Here is a 17,066-nt window from a genome sequence, read left to right on the forward strand (position 1 = left end):
TGTGCGGAATCCGTAGTTCTCCAGTCCCGAGTCCTTGTCTTCCTAGGTCTTTCGCTGGCTCCGCCCCCGAAAGCCTGGTTTGTCCAGTTGCGAAACGACCTCCTGGCTACAGACCACACCCCCTTGCGTCGGCTCCTCCTTCCCAGTCCCTAGCTTGGCCCAAGCTATAGTTCGCGTTTTGGGCCGCTCGTGCCACCATAGCTGCTGCTGCCGCGGCCGCAGCGGAGCTGAAATCGCCGAGCGCGATGCCTGAGGGCGCTGTGAGCCGAGCAGCCCTTGAGCCCCGGGGCTGGTGAGGCTGGGCCCGAGCGGGGGCGCTGACGAGTAGCAGGGGCTTCTGAGGCGGGTGAAAGAAAAGTCTAGGCGGTTCTGGAGGGCGGAGAGCGAGCTCCTGAGGGTCGGGGGTGGGGGGAGGGAGGCTCCCTTAGCCGAACGAGTTGCAGGGCCATCACGAGCCCAGCCACACCGTGTCCTCGCAACCGCCAGCATGGTCCCCGGTGAACCTCCCAGTGGCCGCCTCCTCTGAACAGTGCAGTTTCCATGGGAACAGTTCGGCGTTAACGGAGAACATACCTGCCAGTAGTTCTACTAGAATCTGCCCCATTCTCCAGTTAAACGCCTCTCGCAGGCGTGGGCCTGGCATCTGTTCGCAGTTCAGGGTCCCCCCGCCCCTTTCGTGTAGCTCCTTCACACGTTGTAAGAAACCACGCAGGGCTTAAAGGTGGGGATGAAGGAAAGGGGGAGGGCAATACCTAGGGATAAGAGTGGCAGACAGGTAGGCAGAAGACATCTTCTGTGATGCTGAGGTGGCTTCTGCCATCTCAGGCCAGTGAGAGGTCATTTTGGAAGGCTGTTTGGAGTGAGAAGGCAGTGCCACAGTTGAGACAGGTCCTCAGACTGGACCAGGGACTGTCCCGCCGGGCTCCTCATCATGATGGCCGTGGAAGGGTCAACCATTACCAGCCGGATTAAGAATCTGCTGCGGTCCCCATCCATCAAATTACGCAGGAGTAAGGCAGGAAACAGGCGAGAGGACCTCAGCTCCAAGGTGAGTCATAGCCACCCTCTTTCCATCTCTTTATCTTCTCCTTGCTCCATGTTCCTATTTCACCTTCTTCTTTCTTGGGAAAGAAGAGAGCTAGACACTCCTGTTGGCTCTAAAAGATCAAATATGCAGGCCTCTGCCTCTCAAACAGGCAGTGATTTGGTTTTGGGTTGGAGGAAAAAGAGTGGTGTGGGTAGGCAGTGGTGAGATTCATCCATGAAAAGAGGTGAATAGTAGGAAGGTGAGTTCAATTGTGATCTCACTACAAACTAAGTGTTTGCTTCGGGAAGCTAGTTGATATACTATGACTCAGTTTCCCTTCTTGGAAGGGGCTAATGGGACTACATACCCTGTGTGACTAATGTGGCTGCAGTATTGACAGCTGGGTTTATGTAAGACTGTAGTAACAGAAAGAAATACCTTAACATCTTAAGCACCTTGTCTGAAACATTGGTCTGGTAATTGCTCTTACCTGGGGTCAAAACAAATTTGTTTAAGAGACCTAATTAATTAACTGGAGTGTCTTGGCCTTCTTAGGAATGCAAGGATCCACATACGTGCCAGCAAAAACAGTTCTCTTAAGTTTGCCCTTGATATTGCTTATCCCATTCACTGTATGCCAAGAGCCAAGTGGTTCCCAGAGGCAAAGGCCTTTTTTCCATCCCATCACTTGTCTGGGTTTTGGTCCTTATACTTTATTCAACTTTGTTAAACCCCACAACTTTGGTAATACAAAAATAGACTAAATTTATTTACTCCCTCAAAGGGAATCTATGTCTTTGTTCCCACAGGATCAGATTAAATTGTGCGTCTTATTAGCAGCCTGTAAACACAATAGGTTTGTGTGGTACAGGATTGCTACAGGGAGAGTCATTTGAGACAGTAGCATTTTATTGCCTTGCCTGACTGTGAGAGATGAGTAAACCTGGTGAATGAGTTAAAAGAGTGCTGATGTACAACATGACAGGGTTCTGGGAGGACTTAGTTCAGACCCCTGTCCTTTAGCAGAACCTTAATTGGATTTGAATAAGAAGGTGAACAGCTTTTCTTTATGTTTCAACAGGGGATATAGTGAATAAAAATTTGCCTCAACGTTCCATGGTGGTGTAGATAGTGATCCTTCTAAGTCCTTTTTTTGTTTGTTTTTTTAAAAGATGGGTTCTCACACAGGGTCGGATGGTACATTCCTATAATCCCAGAAGCTTGGGAGGCTGAGATAGGAAGATTGAAAGTTCAAATCCAGCCTCAGCAATTTAGCAAGACTCTGTCTCAAAAATAAAAAATAAACAAGGATGGGGATGTGGCTCAGTGATTAAGCACCCTAGGTTCAATCTCTGGTACAAAAACAAACAAACAAAAAATAGGTTCTTGCTTGTTGTCCAAGCTGGTTTGTAACTTCTGGACTCAAGCAATTCTCCTGCCTCAGCCTCCTGAGTAGCTGGAACTGTAGGTGCAGACCACCATGCTTGGATTTTTAAAGAACTCTTAATAATCATTGTTCCTATTTTCTAGAGGCAGGAGAATGAACCTGAAAGTTAGAAATTGTCTTAGATATGACACTTTTTGCTCATTCTTAATACTGCAGATGCTCATATTCATGGCCAGTAACTTGGCAGTGATCAAAACTATTAGAACAATCTTCAGGAATGGAATATATGGCAGAAATATATAATGGAAGTTTAGTTTTCAGTGTGAATACTTTACTGCAATTTTGGTCTGGAATCCAGATAGTACCATCACCATTTTTTTTTTAAAGAGAGAATCTTAATATTTATTTTAGTTTTCAGCAGACACAACATCTTTGTTTGTATGTGGTGCTGAGGATTGAACCCGGGCCACACGCATGCCAGGCGAGTGCGCTACCGCTTGAGCCACATCCCCAGCCCACCATCACCATTTTTTAAAACTGTCATTCATCATTAATGTAGTCAACAAGTGTTTATTTAGTCCTATTAGGTATAGAGTCAGGGATGAATAAAATACTAGCTTTACCATCAGAGAACTTGTGGCTGTTCAAACATGTAAACAAATAATTATAGGGGCTGTTCTAGAAGTATGCAGTAAGTTGTTAATGGAATCACAGGGTCAGACTATAAGTCAGTTTAGGGGAATTAGGAAAGACATCTTAGAGGAGGGGTTGCTTGAATCGTAACTCCTGAGTCAAGAGAAGAGCTTTCTAGGAAAACTGAAAAAAAGGGGACATCTCTGTGATCACTATTAAACACATCTCTGTTTCTAATATCAATTCAGTACTTCAGACTGCTTTAAAGGTTTTGTCTGTCCTAAACCTAAGTATGAAGGGAATATTTATGAAAAATTGAATGACCCTTGAATGATATGACAAAGGAAGAGTGCTATTTTTAACACCCAAGAGTATGAACAGTTTTGGTTATCTAGTACCCAAGATGCCTCTTGGGTATCTCCCCACACTCCTTAGCAAAGGATCTTTGCCTAAGATTATTCTAAAAAGCCTGCTTTGTGGTAACCCACATAGGACCTCGTCTGTTAAATTCATGAGTTGCTCTAATATATGGTGGCTGTGGGTAATCAGTAACAGAAAACTTGTGGCTCAAGGATAACTAATTCTGAAATAAAATTTGAAGACAAAAGGACAAGCCTCTTTTGAGGGGGCAATGTCAGGATCTTTATACAGCTCTTACCTTAGGTGGTCTCCTGCTTTGAATAATACTGTTCTAAGGTTGCTTTCTTACTCCTTTGCATCAAATTCTGTATTACTTTTAGAGTCATCTCCATATTTTCCAAAGACACAGGGCCTTTTTGGACTAGTCTCACTACCTTGAAATCAGTCGCTCTTTCTTTTATTTATGTCTTCATTTCCTAAGGTCAGGGGTCATGTTCTTTATTTCTTTTACATCACACTGTTTAGGACAGTGTATATAGTATGTACGGTATGAAGTAAATATTAAAGGAGTAAATGAATGAGAATAGTTTAAACATGTCTAATAAGTACAGAAGAATAAAAAATGATCAGGAGGATTTGTGACCTTTGTAGAAGAGAAATCAAAACTAGTAATAATAAAATGATGAAAAAGAAGAGATTCAAGTAAGTGAAAAGAAGTAAGAGATTATATGGTGGTACTTTGAGCCTTTTAATATGTGCCTATTTAGTTGAAAGGATATAAGAGGGCTGGGGTTGTGACTCAATGGTAGACCACTTGCCTAGCATGTGTGAGGCACTGGGTTTGATTTTAACCATATACATATGGTTAGATTTGATTTTAATCATATACATATGGTTAAAATGTGATTAAGCTAAACAGGAAGCCCTCACCTGTAATTCCAGGGGCTTGAGAAGTGAGGCAGGAGAATAGCAAATTCAAAGCTGACCTTAGCAACTTAGGGAGATGCTGTCTCAAAATAAACGGCCAGGGGCTGGGGTTGTGGCTCAGTGGTAGGGCGCTCGCCTAGCACATTCGAGGCCCTGGGTTTGATCCTCAACACCACATAAAAATAAATAAAGATATTGTGTCCAACTAAAAAATAAATATTTTAAAAATAAATAAATGAATGAAGAAATAAATATATTGTGTCCAGCCAAAAAAAAATTAAAAAATAAAAAATAATAAAATAAAAAAGGCTGGCGATGTGGCTCAGTGGTAAAACACCCCTGAGTATAATCCCTGCTACCAAAAAAAAAAAAAAACCCAAACAACAACTTATATTTAAATTAAATATATAGTTTAAATGAGAAAGCCAGTAGAGGTGGGGATTTAAATTACTACAAAGAGTAGATGAGAGCTGAGATATTTATAAGGTTTTTAAAGGGAGGAAAGTCTCTTCAGTGGAGTAAATTGGAAAGGAGTGATTTGAAGTTTTGTGCCAGATCTATCTGTTGAGTCTTGATAAAGTATAGATGGAAGTTATCAGTTATAAATACCTTTCAAGTTTAAATCCTGTACATTTGTCAGTTCTTGCCTGTCATCTCAGTTGAGGTTGTTTTCTATAAGAAGCAAATGTCTATGCTCTTGGTAACTAACCCTCCCACTCTAAAGTTACTGAATGATTTTTATATGGAGGGAGCTTAGTTGTTTTTTGTTTTAAACAAAGCACAGAAATGGACTGAAGAAGAGCAGGCAAGATTTATGTTAGGGATACAAAAAGATTACCTGTGCTGGAGATTTGTTAAATTTTGAAAAAATAAGTGAAGGAGGTTTTGAAATCTTCCTTGTTTTTTTTTTTTGTTTTTTTTTTTTTTTTTTTTTAAGAAAGAGTGAGAGAGAGGGAGAGAGAGAAAGAGAATTTTTTTAATATTTATTTTTTAGTACTTGGCGGACACAACATCTTTGTTTGTACGTGGTGCTGAGGATCGAACCCCGGCCGCACGCATGCCAGGCAGCGAGCTACCACTTGAGCCACATCCCCAGCCCGAAATCTTCCCTGTCAATAGCTATTAATCCAGTCTGGGTTATATATTATTTTTCTGGAAACAATGGGGCTGGGGGACTTTCTTTTAGTTCTATTTTTATGATTGTAAATCTAATCCTTCCTTCCTCACTCTCAAGGGTGCTCTCTTTCTCCCTTCCCCCCACCCAACATGATTATACGGTGGTGCTTTGATCTTTTTAATATGTGGCTTTAAGAAGAGTTTGTGTAGGTGGGTTTATGAAGGAGAAAAGATTGGCAGTAATCTAATTGCAGCTTTTGTTCAATGTTTACACCTAAATGTTAGTATTGAAATTCTTTAATCTATTTGGGAGAGGGAACTTAATCATTTTCAAAGCATGTGAATCATTAGCTCTAGCTTAGTGGCTCTCAACTTGGGAGAAGATTAGAAAGGTCATGAGGCATCAGAATATCTGTAACATTTTTAAATATACATTCCTGAGGCCCATCCTAGCTCTGTGGAATCAGAACTTCTGAGGATGGTGTTTGGTAGTTGCATAAAATATTAAGTTTCATCTGATGCCCACTGCTGGTTATGAAACCTTGGACTAGGTGCTAGGATCCTAAGATCTGTTTCTTTATATCCAATTCCTCACTGAGACTTCTTTCTGAAAGTATATCAAGCTAGCCCAGTAAGTATACTTTCTTCCTTGAGTAGTTTTTATCTCTTCTTTGTCTTCTAGACAGACTACTCACAAACTGCTTTGTCAGGGATCAGTTTGATAGAACTTTGCATTGTGAGGTCAGATGTGAGGAGCTGATCAGTGCCTTACTAAGGCAAATCAGCAGGAATTTCCCTTATGAGTAGTAGTAAGAAACTTTATGATGATATCCGGGAGTCCTGGCCAGTCATTGCTCTCACCATTCCACTACCCACTTCCCCTAGAACCCATAGGAACCAACAGTGTTTTAGAGGTTTTTATTGTTGTTGGTGTTGTTTATTTATTTATTTTTTGGTACCAGGGATTGAACTTCAGGGCACTCAACCACTGAGCCACATCCCCAGCCCTATTTAGTATTTTTATTTAGAGACAGGGTCTTGTTGAGTTGCTTAACCCCTTGCTTTTGCGAGGCTGGCTTTGAACTCGTGATCTTCTCGTCTTAGCCTCCAGAGCCGCTGAAATTGGTGTGTGCCATCATGTTTTAGTGTTTGATACAAATTCTCCAGGCTCCCCACCTAGAATACATGATCAGGAGCAGAAGCCCCTGTGGCCAGCTTCTCACCATCCTTTGTTGAGTGACGTTGGGTCAAGTTCACATTTTCTGTCTCTAATGTGTGTGTTTTTTTTTTTTTAACATTTAATTGTGGATGAGCACAATACCTTTCTTTTGTTTATTTATTTTTTTGTAGTTGTAGATGGACAGAATGCCTTTATTTTATTTTTACTTTTAGGTGGTATTAAGGATTGAACCCACCCAGTGCCCCACACATGCTAGACAAGCGCTCTGCCACTGAGCTACAGCCCCAGCCCATTGTTTGTTTATTTTTATGGAGTGCTGAGGATTGAACCCATTGCCTCACACGCCAAGCAAGCGCTTTTCCACTGAGCTACAACCCCAGCCCTCTGATGTGTTCTTGAATTAAGCTCGTGGAGTGTCTTGAGATCCTTGGAACAGGTGGTTTACCATGAAAAGTTTCGGTGTTCTCCTGGGTTTGTTTGATCTTTGTTTCATCTTCCTTCCGGCGCCTGCAGCTGCCTTCAGTCTTCAAAATAATTCTCATCAGAAAGAGAATTCCCTCCCTGGACCCAACAACACATCTCTTCCTTTACTGTCTTAAAAGTATTCCAGCCTCTTGAAGTTCTGGATTGTTTTTTGGAGGCTTCCTACATCTACTTGGCATCACTCATTTCATAGTTTTCCAAGTTTGTTTTCCCTCTCTCACTTTGCAATTTAGGGCAAGTTCCCCGGTCTTACTTCCTGCCAGTATCTTGAATGTCTTTGGGACCTTGGTATTTCTCTGATTTCACTTCTGTCTTCCATTTGTCTTCCACATGTGTTTTCATTTCTTGACTAATGAAAAACACAGGTAGATATGAGGCTTTAGCCTGACCTCTGCAATCTTCTTACCAACCCCTAGAATCTCAAATTTGGGCTTGTGACTGTTATCACTGCCTTTTGTTTGAAGAGCAATCCAAGGCTTGAAATTTGGGACTGTGTTTATTCATGCTAAACTTCTCTGAGAACATAGTCTGTCCTACTGTTCTCAGCATTTCTGTTGGTTTTCCTTCATGGTCAGACTGCAGTGTTGTTAAGGGGAAAAAAGCTACAGTGTTTTCAGTAGGATTTGTTATATTATACATGGCATTCCCATTGCTACAAATTAAGCCACTCCTCTGGGTTCCATTGTTTAAAGCAAGATAAGTCCAGGTTTTCTGCCAGTTTTCTTTTCACAGCAGTTCTTAGTAGAGGTGTAGAATGAGAATTACTCACTTTTTGGGTGTTAACTAACCCTGTTAATGAATTTTACCTTCTCTTTGCCTCTTAAAATTAAAAAAAAAAAAAAAGGGCATGTGTTTGGGGGAATAATAATATTGAGTATGTCAGTCAGTCTGGGCAGTGTGGATCTTTAGGGGGTTTTTTATTTTTATTTTTATTGTGGTACTGGGGATTAAACCAAGAGGCACTTTACCACTGAGCTGCACCCCCAGACCTGTTTTTATTTTTGAAATGGTTTTGTTAAGTGGCTGAGACTGGCCTCAAACTTTTGTATACTCCTGCCTCAGTCTCCTGAGTAACTGGGATTACAGGCATGCCCCACCATACCTAGTTTAGGGTTGGTATTTTTGATTGTTCAGATTTTCCAAATCTTTCCTTCCTTCCAGTGGTTATAGCAGCACATCTATAGTGCTTCTTAATTAACCACAGTATTTTCCCTTTTTTTAAAAATAAACTGTTCAGAATTCCTTCAACTTTAATTGTGGGGGTAAAAATATGGAACATTTCAAGAATTTGTGTGTCACCCTTGAGCACAGGCCATTGCTAATTTCTGTATTGTTCCAATTTTAGTATATGTGCTGCTGAAGTGAGCACAGTATTTTCCTTTGGTTTAGAAGAACACTTACAGGAGAATGATTTTATAGTGTAGCTGTCTCCTCTTAGACTTCTGTCTTTATCACAGAGAATATTTGTAATGCTTTTTTGTTTTTGTTGCTTTCCTAGTCTACAAAACGGGTTTTTTTAAGACTGAATTCTAAGTTTACACATCTCATCTTTCTCCCTCAAACTGAGGTGAAGCTAAAGTCATTCAGAGTTAAAATTTAAATTTACTTGAAGATCTTATAACAGCCTTTTGTGAAACCATATGGCTGATTTTCCCCCCCAACTTTGCTCTTTTGGAGGAATCCTGAGAAGGAGGATTCCTTCTTTAGTTCTTCAGATTTCTTTTTCTCCTAGTGCTGGGAATTGAACCCTAGGGTTTTGTGCATTCTAGCAAGTGACCTACTACTGAGCTATATATAACCCCTGCATTCTTCCAGGATTTGAATTTTGCTTTTCATTTATACCGAACTTGACGTAATTTCTAACTTTCATTATCATTTCTTATCAGTTTTTGAGGTCTATTTTCCTTTAGAGTGCTTCTGATCTTTTCTCCATAAGTTCAATTGACCCTTTTAAAGGTGCTGGCACTTAAAAATAAAAAAAAATTACAAAATATTACACATAAGAAAGCTTATGAAATGTAATATTATATTATGAATAATTTTAAAATGTTCTTCTATGTTTACAGCCATCCAAGTTAAAAAAATAGAACAATGCCAAGGTGTTTGCAGCTTCTGAAAGATATGATGTTAATAGTGTCGTCAAGGTGTTTGAAAATAAAGATGAGGTTTTATCTTACATAATCAAGATGGGGTGTGTGTGTGTGTGTGTGTGTGTGTGTGTGTGTGAGAGAGAGAGAGAGAGAGAGAGAGAGAATTGAATTCAAATGAGGATTGAACCCAGGACCTTGCACATGCTAGTTAAGTATTCTACCACTGAGCTACTGAGCCATATCCCCAGCCTCAAGATGACTTATTTTAAAAAATTAATATACCTAAGGACTTGATTTTGATATTTTGTTTTTCAAGTTTCTTTTCCCGACTATGTCATTTTAGGCCATTCAGTGTTTTCAGGTAGTATGAACCACCATGTCCAACCTTTGTTAGGCAACTGGCAGTGTATTTGTACTACTAATAATAGGAATAATAGTATTTTCAGTGGTAATAATAATTAAGATTTATTTTGCTATGTACTAGGTACTGTGCTTTGCATTTTACATGTATTATTCAAATTTTACTCAACTCTACCATAATCCCATTTTTGTAGATAAAGAAAGTGATGATAGGAGAGGTCAGGTGAGTAGAGGATGGTTACACAATTAGTAGATGGCTAAGCTGGAATTCAACCTAGGCTTTCCTAACTCCAAAGCCCACCCATGCTTTATTCAGTTCTCTTCTTAGGGAGGATTTAGGTTCAAAATATTGCACTGAGCACAAAAATATGCCTTGAATTGCTGTAGCCAAGAGTCATCTCCTACATTAAGCTTAGGAAAAGGTATTTCCTTTAAAAAATACACTTTTTTTTCACTATTCCCCATAGAAATCAATTTAAATTCTTAGACTTATTTTAGAGCCATCATTCAGTAATTCCTGTTACTCTATATTGCTCCTTTCTCACCTCCACCTCCAAATTTCCTGTTTCCCCCACTTCTTGTTATGTGGTACTCTTAGGTTTTGTTTTTGTTTTTTGGGTTTTTTTTTTTTTTGTACCTGGGAGTGAACTCAGGGGTGCTTAACCATTGAGCCACACTGTGGTACTGTTAGGAACCATGCAACTTGTGGTTTTGTGGGAATTTGAATCAAGTCGATGGGGTGCAGCTGTGTGATTCTAAATGACTATAAGTTACAAGAAGTTACTGCTTCTCTGTTGGAGTTGTATGGGGAGTGAATTGAAGACCTACAGATGACTTGATTAGTTTTGTGTGTGGGTATTACTGAGCTTTAATCTGTGGTGGCTTGGTTGGCAGGTTGATTGTGTACTTTATGCTCTTGACTAGTTGCTAGTGCTATCCTAGACCTATTCCCTCTGAATTCCACCTCTTTGTTACCTTTACAGCTCACAACTGACATTGTTTTTGAAGCAGTGGAGAGTACCTGAATCAAAATGCCTCTTTCTGTGTGGATAGGGGAGGTTCTAAAATGTTCCATACCAGGAACTGATCTGGTTTATGACAGTTGGGGTTTAGTGAATTTGAACGTACATTAAAAATAAGGTCACTTACCCACCTGACTCCTTTTGGCTGTGTGGGCTCCAGGGTTGCAAAGTTCTTGAGCAAGTGCTTTGCCTTCACCTGGTTTCAAATTTGAATTATTTTGATTTCTTCTCTCAAATAGGCAAATGTGATTTCACGGTATAGTACAAAAGCATGGGATCTCGAGGCCTGCTTCCCTGCACTGCCTCAGTTTGCCTTGAGCAGAGGAAGCCCTAACCCAAGTGGTTTGGATGGCGGGCAGCTCACAGGTAGTTTGCTATAGTTGGCAAGGAGGGAGGAGGGTGGAGCATGTTTAAAAAAAAAAAAAAAAAAAAAAAACAACTCTTGCCACCTCCCTACCTTAGAGAAAAGCAAGCAGCTGCTTGTCAGAATTAAATTTGCAGCAGGCAGGTAGGGCTTCCTCTGCTACCTTGACACTCATTGGTTGGCTTCTCAATTTGCAGAGGACAGTATTTGCACATCATGATTGTTTTCATATGACTTAATAACCTACTGAAGACTTCTCTAACGATGTTCTTTCTGCTTATGATGCCCTTCCTCCCCAGACTGCTGGGTCTCTCTTGTGAGGACTGTACTGCAGCTATCACAGACTTTGCCTCATAACAAACTCAGAACTGACTGGTGAACAAGGCTTCTCAAGAATTAATGGGTAGGCCCCTGGGGCTGGGGTGGGAGGGGGGCAGAAGTGTTGCCAAAAGGCAGACTCAGGCTCATCCTGGGACTCTGCATTTCTACCAAGCTTCGAAGTAATGCCCAGGCTGTCTTACTTGGGCCACACTTTGAGTAGCCTGGTGGTGTGAGTGCATGTGATTGAGAGGAATATATGTGTGTGTTGGGGTTGGGGAGCAATATCCTCACATCTGAGGGAGCTGACCTCTCTCATTTGTAAAATTGGAATACTAATACCTTCCAGGGTTAAATGAGATTTAGTGAATGTGAAAGCACACTGTAAGCCTAAATAACTTTACAGCTATAAAGAGATTGCTAATATTATCAGGGTTCACAGATTTCTAGAATACCAAGTAATTTTCTTCTAGTTTGCTGGCAAGTTTTATTCCTTCAAGTTTCCATTTTTGAGCAGTCCTTTTTTTGCAGGTTCAGCTTCTTTCATTCCAACATTTAATAATGACACTCTCTGCATGGCTTTTCTTTGTGACCTGTCCTCCACCTTTTTCTTGCCAATATTCTGACTTGTATCAACAGTACTTTAACTACCGACCAAAAGGAGGGCATAGCAAATGTTATTTTTGATACCAACTATTGTGTAATTTATTTCAGGGCTACAGATATAAGTTTCTTAAAATGAAAAAAAGAAAATAAAACCAGTGAACTTCAAGGGGTTGGAGCAGTCCTAATTTTCTGTCAGGATAGAAACCACTAGGGTGGTGAGCATGCTTTTTAACAGCAGTAGCTTCTCCAGATATGGGAATAACTTTTTATTTTAGAGCAAATTCATTATACTGAGAAATAATTTGAGAAGTGAATTGTTCCTATAGTTTCCTTTCAGTCTAAGAATTTACAGGCAGTGTAAAAAACATGTTTGTTTATAACCTATTAAGTCTCTATAATGTTGTGACCAGAATATTTAAATATTCTATTTAAATAATTTTTGCTTATAAAAACAAGATATGTGAAGATGTACGGATGTAAGTAGAGTCATACCTAACTTGTACTGTTGGAAAGCATACATTTATCCAACTTGATTAGAGAAGAATTTGATAATATATATTAAAAGAAAAATTTGTATGTTCATACCTTTTGATCTAGCAGTTATAATTTTGGTGTCTTACTTTATGCACACACACTACACAGATGTTGTATAATTGAATTTTTTTTGGTGTTACTCATAACGGTGATATCTTTGAAGTTATCCAAGTAATTATCAATAGGGGACTGGAATACATCCATGAAATTAAATTCTCTGTACCTGCTAAAAAGAATGAAGTCATCTGTATGTACGGATATGGAAGGATATATAAGATAGAAATGGGGAAGAAAAGAAAATTGTATAACAGTTTCTTGTTAATGACTATATGTTTGTTAAAGCATATACATGTGAGCATATGCATATAAAAAAGTGAGGCTATAAATACCAAATTGTTAATGTTGGTTATCTCAGGGAGGGATAGTAGATTATGGTGGACTTTCACTATCTACATTATATATTTCTGTAATGTTTGAATTTTAAACAATAAACTTGTATTATTTTTGTAAGTAGAAAAACAATAAAGATGAATGTCTCTCCAATTTAAACGTGTGTTTGATATTTAAGTCTAAAATGTTTAAAATGTACTGTATATTTCATCAAAGCAGTTATACACAAGTGTTACTTTAAAATATATCTCAAATAATAGGCTTAGTTTTTAAAGTGGTAATAGATAATAACAATTTTTATTTCTTGCAAATCTATGATTAGAGCTTGTTTAATTTTACATAATTCATTTCTAACATCTTCAAAAATATTTTCTTGGTTAGTAAGTTTAATAAATGAAATATTTTTTGATACTTCTTGAAGTACATGTGCTTTCTGAAAAGATTTTACACAAGTAATATAGAGACTCATAAAGAAGAAAAGTCTTTCATAATTCTAACCTCAGAGATAACACTGTTAATACCACTATCATAGATACATCTGTTTCTGATTATAAAGGACTTGTGTGTATGGTGTGTGTGTGTGTGTGTGTGTGTGTGTGTGAGAGAGAGAGAAGAGAGATATACTGGGTATTTAACCCAGGGATGCTTTACCACTGAGCCACATCCCCAGTCTTTTTTATTTTTTATTTTGGGATAGGGTCTCACCAAGTTGCTGAGGCTGGCCTCAAACTTGTGATCCGCCTGGCTATAAAGGACATTTAAATCTCTTTTTAAGCATAACATTGGTCATTTAATTTTTAAAATTGTCTTTATTATTTTTTAACTGATGTGTGTGTGTGTGTGTGTGTGTGTGTGTGTGTGTGTGTGTTGCTTGGGATTGAACCTAGGATCTTGTACATGCGAGACAAATGCTCTACTGCTGAGCTATACCCCCAAAACTTTGAACTTAACTCTTTGTCTCCCTCCCTCCGTCCCTCCCTTCCTTTCTTCCTTCTTCTATTTCTTCCCTCCCTCCCAGTACTGGGGATTAAACTCAGGAATGCATTACCACTGAGAAACACCTATAGGCCCCCCGCCCCCACCTTTTTTTTTTTGTTGTTTTTGGTTTTTTTTTTTGTTACTAGGGATTGAAGCCAGGGGGCACTGAGGTACAGCCCCTTTTCTTTTTATTTTTTTATTTTGAGACAGGGTCTCACTAAGTTGCTGAGGGTCTCTGAGTTGCTGCAGCTGGCCTAGGACTTGGAGATTCTCCTGCCTCAGCCTTCCAAGTTGCTGGAATTATAGGCATGCACCACTGTGCCATCTTGTACTTACTCTTTATAGTGTAAATGAGATAAGGGATAAGAGTATTTGTGGTGATTTATGCACATGGATTATGTCATTCAGGCCCTCCTCTTTCTGGAAAGGCATCAAAGTCTTGCTTCCAGCTCCATCTTCTAGGGCAGGCAGTAACAGATAGTTGAGAATTCTCTGGAAGAATTAGTAAGATTAACTAGAGTATTTATAAGTATTTTATTTAAGACATTCTAAAGAATTTGATTGGGGCTGGCATAGTGGTGCACATGGTGCACGCCTGTGTTCCCAGTGACTTGGGAGGCTGAGGCAGAAGGATCATGAGTTTAGAGTCAGCCTCAGCAACTTAGGGAGGCCCTAAGCAACTTTAGCAAGACTCTGTCTCTAAATAAAATATAAAAAAAAAGAATGGGAATGTGTCTCAGTAGTTAAGTGCCCCTGGATTCAATCCCTGGTACTAAAAAAATAATAATAATTTTATGTATATAAAAATTATATATATACACATGTGCATGTGTATGTGTGTGTGCGTGCGCGTGTATGTGTGTATGTATGTTTGGTAGGAGAAAAAGGAATTTAGTATTTAAAAGATGGATTCAGCCTGGCATGTTGGTACATGTCTATAATCCTAGCTACTCAGAAGGTTGAGGCTGTAGGACCTCAAACCAAAGGCCAAGCTCAGCAATTTATTGAGACCCTGTATCAAAAAAAGAGCTGAAGATGTAGCTCAGTGTTAAGAGTTCAATACCATAAATAAAAAAAAAAAAAAACAGATTCAACAGACATATTAAACACTGTGACCTGGGCTATAAGCATAGTTTTATGAGACACAGTCTCTGCCCTCCAGTTGATTATAGACTATTTAAGAGAGATGAGACAAATCCATAAAGAATTTCTGTATAAGGTACTAAGTGGTACCTGCTGTGTGGGTGATGCAAGTTAAATGCTGCTGTAAGAGTCCCAAGTAGGGGGAAATCATTTTAGCCAGGTGATCATTGAAAGGTCCAGACACAGGGGATATGACATTTGAGCTGGTCCTCAGAGGAAGGGATTCCAGGTAGAAGAATATAGCTAAAGCCCTGAGGCTTCTTTCCAGAATAATAAATAATCCAGGTTGATAAATGCACATGATTCATATAGGTGAGTAGAAGGAAATAGAAGAAAAATAGGACCCATTGATGCTAGGCTAAGATATTTATTCTTCATTTAGCTGACAGTAAGAGCCACTGAATTAGCAGAGAGACATAATCCAAGCTCTGCTAATCAAATGTTACTCTGACAGGTTAGGGAGGGAAGGACAGGGTGTACAGTAAGAAGATTGATCTGAAAGCCATTGTTATATCCAGGAATGTAGTGCTGAGGGCTTAAACTGAAGTGATGGCACTGAGAATGGAAAGGAAGTAAGTATTTTGTAGAGAATAATTAGTTGAAGAAACATTCCCTTTTCTCAGGGAAGCCTCATGGCACAAATTATTCTGATTACAGGGGCACTGAGAGCCCTCCCCACATCATTCTTGTTCTAGGATGCACATTCACTTTGTACACTTAGTTCAGATAAGGAACAATTAGTAATCTCCCCAGTTATTAAATTGGAAACCAAGAGATTAAGAAAACTAGGGTATGTAGAGATAGTGTCCCTTCGTTCCCTTCTCTTCAGTCTAATGTCTTCCTTACTTCTTTCTCCATATGCATATAAAATCAGGTTTTTCTGCTTCTGACACTGCAATGCCAGTTGCCTTGGAAACAGGTGTCAGCTGTACATATTGACTATAGGTTGTAGCATGACCCGGACATGAGCAAGCTCTGACCACATGGGTTACTCTGACATTAGGAAAACCCTCCCTCCCTCTTTTGCTGCAACCATCTCAGTGAGGAAAGGTCAGAACTCATTTTTAAGACTCATTTCAACTACTGATAAGTTCTGGTAATTAAAAAAAATACATTAAAACTAGCATGTGAAGACCTCTACTTCATCCTGATGCCCTCTGCCCTACTATTTTCTTTCTTTCTTTTCTTTCTTTTTTTTTTTTTTTTTTTTTTTTGTTGTTGTTGTTTGTTTTTTAAAGAGATGGAGTCTTGGATGTTATTCAGGCAGTTCTTGAACTTTTGTGTTCAAGTGATCCTCAGCCTCAGCCTCCCAAGTAGCTGGGGCTACCAGCACACCCCCACATGCCTGACTGCCCTCTGCCTTCTATTTTGGGCCTAAGGCCTGTTGCTAAGACCCACATGGAGGCTTGGTGACTTCCCTCTGTGCTCTGCCAGAAACAGAAACATTTTCGTGATGTTGGAAAACCTGAACCCCTTTCTTAGGATATCATATTTTCTGGAACAAGACAGCCCTAGATCTAAATCCTGGTTCTTCTGCTTACTACTTACTTTATTCCTTCATCTGTAAAATGTACTTAATACTAGTCCTTCATAAAGTTGTCAAGGATATTAAATTAGATAATCTATGTGAAGTACTTAGAATGGTTGCTGCTACAGAGCATACATTCAGTAAATGGTAGCTCTTACTGCTGTAGCGCCTCTCTCTACACAAGAACCTCTTGCCCCCTATGGGTATCTTTTCAGACTTGGAATACTTTTCTCCTGTTAGTCCCAGGAGTGGCTAAAATTTGGAAATAAAATGGCAAGATGCTTTAAGTTTAATAGTTCACAGCCTGATCATTAGAACTATCATTAGAACCACCTAGAGAGGGCTTTTTTAAAAAATATTTTAAAATTTTTTGACTGCAGGTTTGACTATGTTGCCCATGTTGGCCTCTAACTCCTAGCCTGAAGCAATCCTTTTGCTCCAGTTTCCCAAGTAGTTGGAATTATAGGCATGCCCTACCACACTGGCTTTGAAGAGTTTTTAATAAGCACATTCTTAAACCTTACCCTGTATCTTTTGATCCTGAATCTTTTTTTTTTTTTTTTTATGGTGCTGGAAATTGAACCCAGGGGTGCTCTATCACTGAGCTATATCCCCAGGCC

At 39.4% G+C, this 17,066-nt stretch overlaps 1 protein-coding gene and 1 non-coding gene across 6 annotated transcripts in view; one reads left to right on the plus strand and one right to left on the minus strand.

Annotated features, from left to right (window-relative positions):
* The first annotated feature begins 192 nt into the window (after positions 1–192).
* Positions 193–17,066, plus strand: part of Mapkbp1 (mitogen-activated protein kinase binding protein 1) — a 54,239-nt gene continuing 37,365 nt past the window's right edge. For 4 of the 5 annotated variants that reach the window (XM_076850599.1, XM_076850602.1, XM_076850601.1 and 1 more), the window contains exons 1-2: positions 193–292; positions 826–1,048. In XM_076850599.1, the coding sequence (XP_076706714.1) occupies positions 932–1,048 (117 nt within the window). In that variant the 5' untranslated portion in view covers positions 193–292; positions 826–931. Of the gene's footprint in view, positions 293–568; positions 1,049–17,066 lie in introns of those variants that run through there. The other variant, XM_076850600.1, reaches the window with a different exon arrangement.
* LOC143396007 (U6 spliceosomal RNA) lies at positions 8,378–8,482 on the minus strand. Its single transcript, XR_013090908.1, has one exon. It is a non-coding gene; the product is annotated as a U6 spliceosomal RNA (small nuclear RNA).

This window comes from Callospermophilus lateralis, chromosome 3, assembly GCF_048772815.1.
Source record: "Callospermophilus lateralis isolate mCalLat2 chromosome 3, mCalLat2.hap1, whole genome shotgun sequence".
NCBI classification, from domain to species: Eukaryota; Metazoa; Chordata; class Mammalia; order Rodentia; family Sciuridae; genus Callospermophilus; species Callospermophilus lateralis.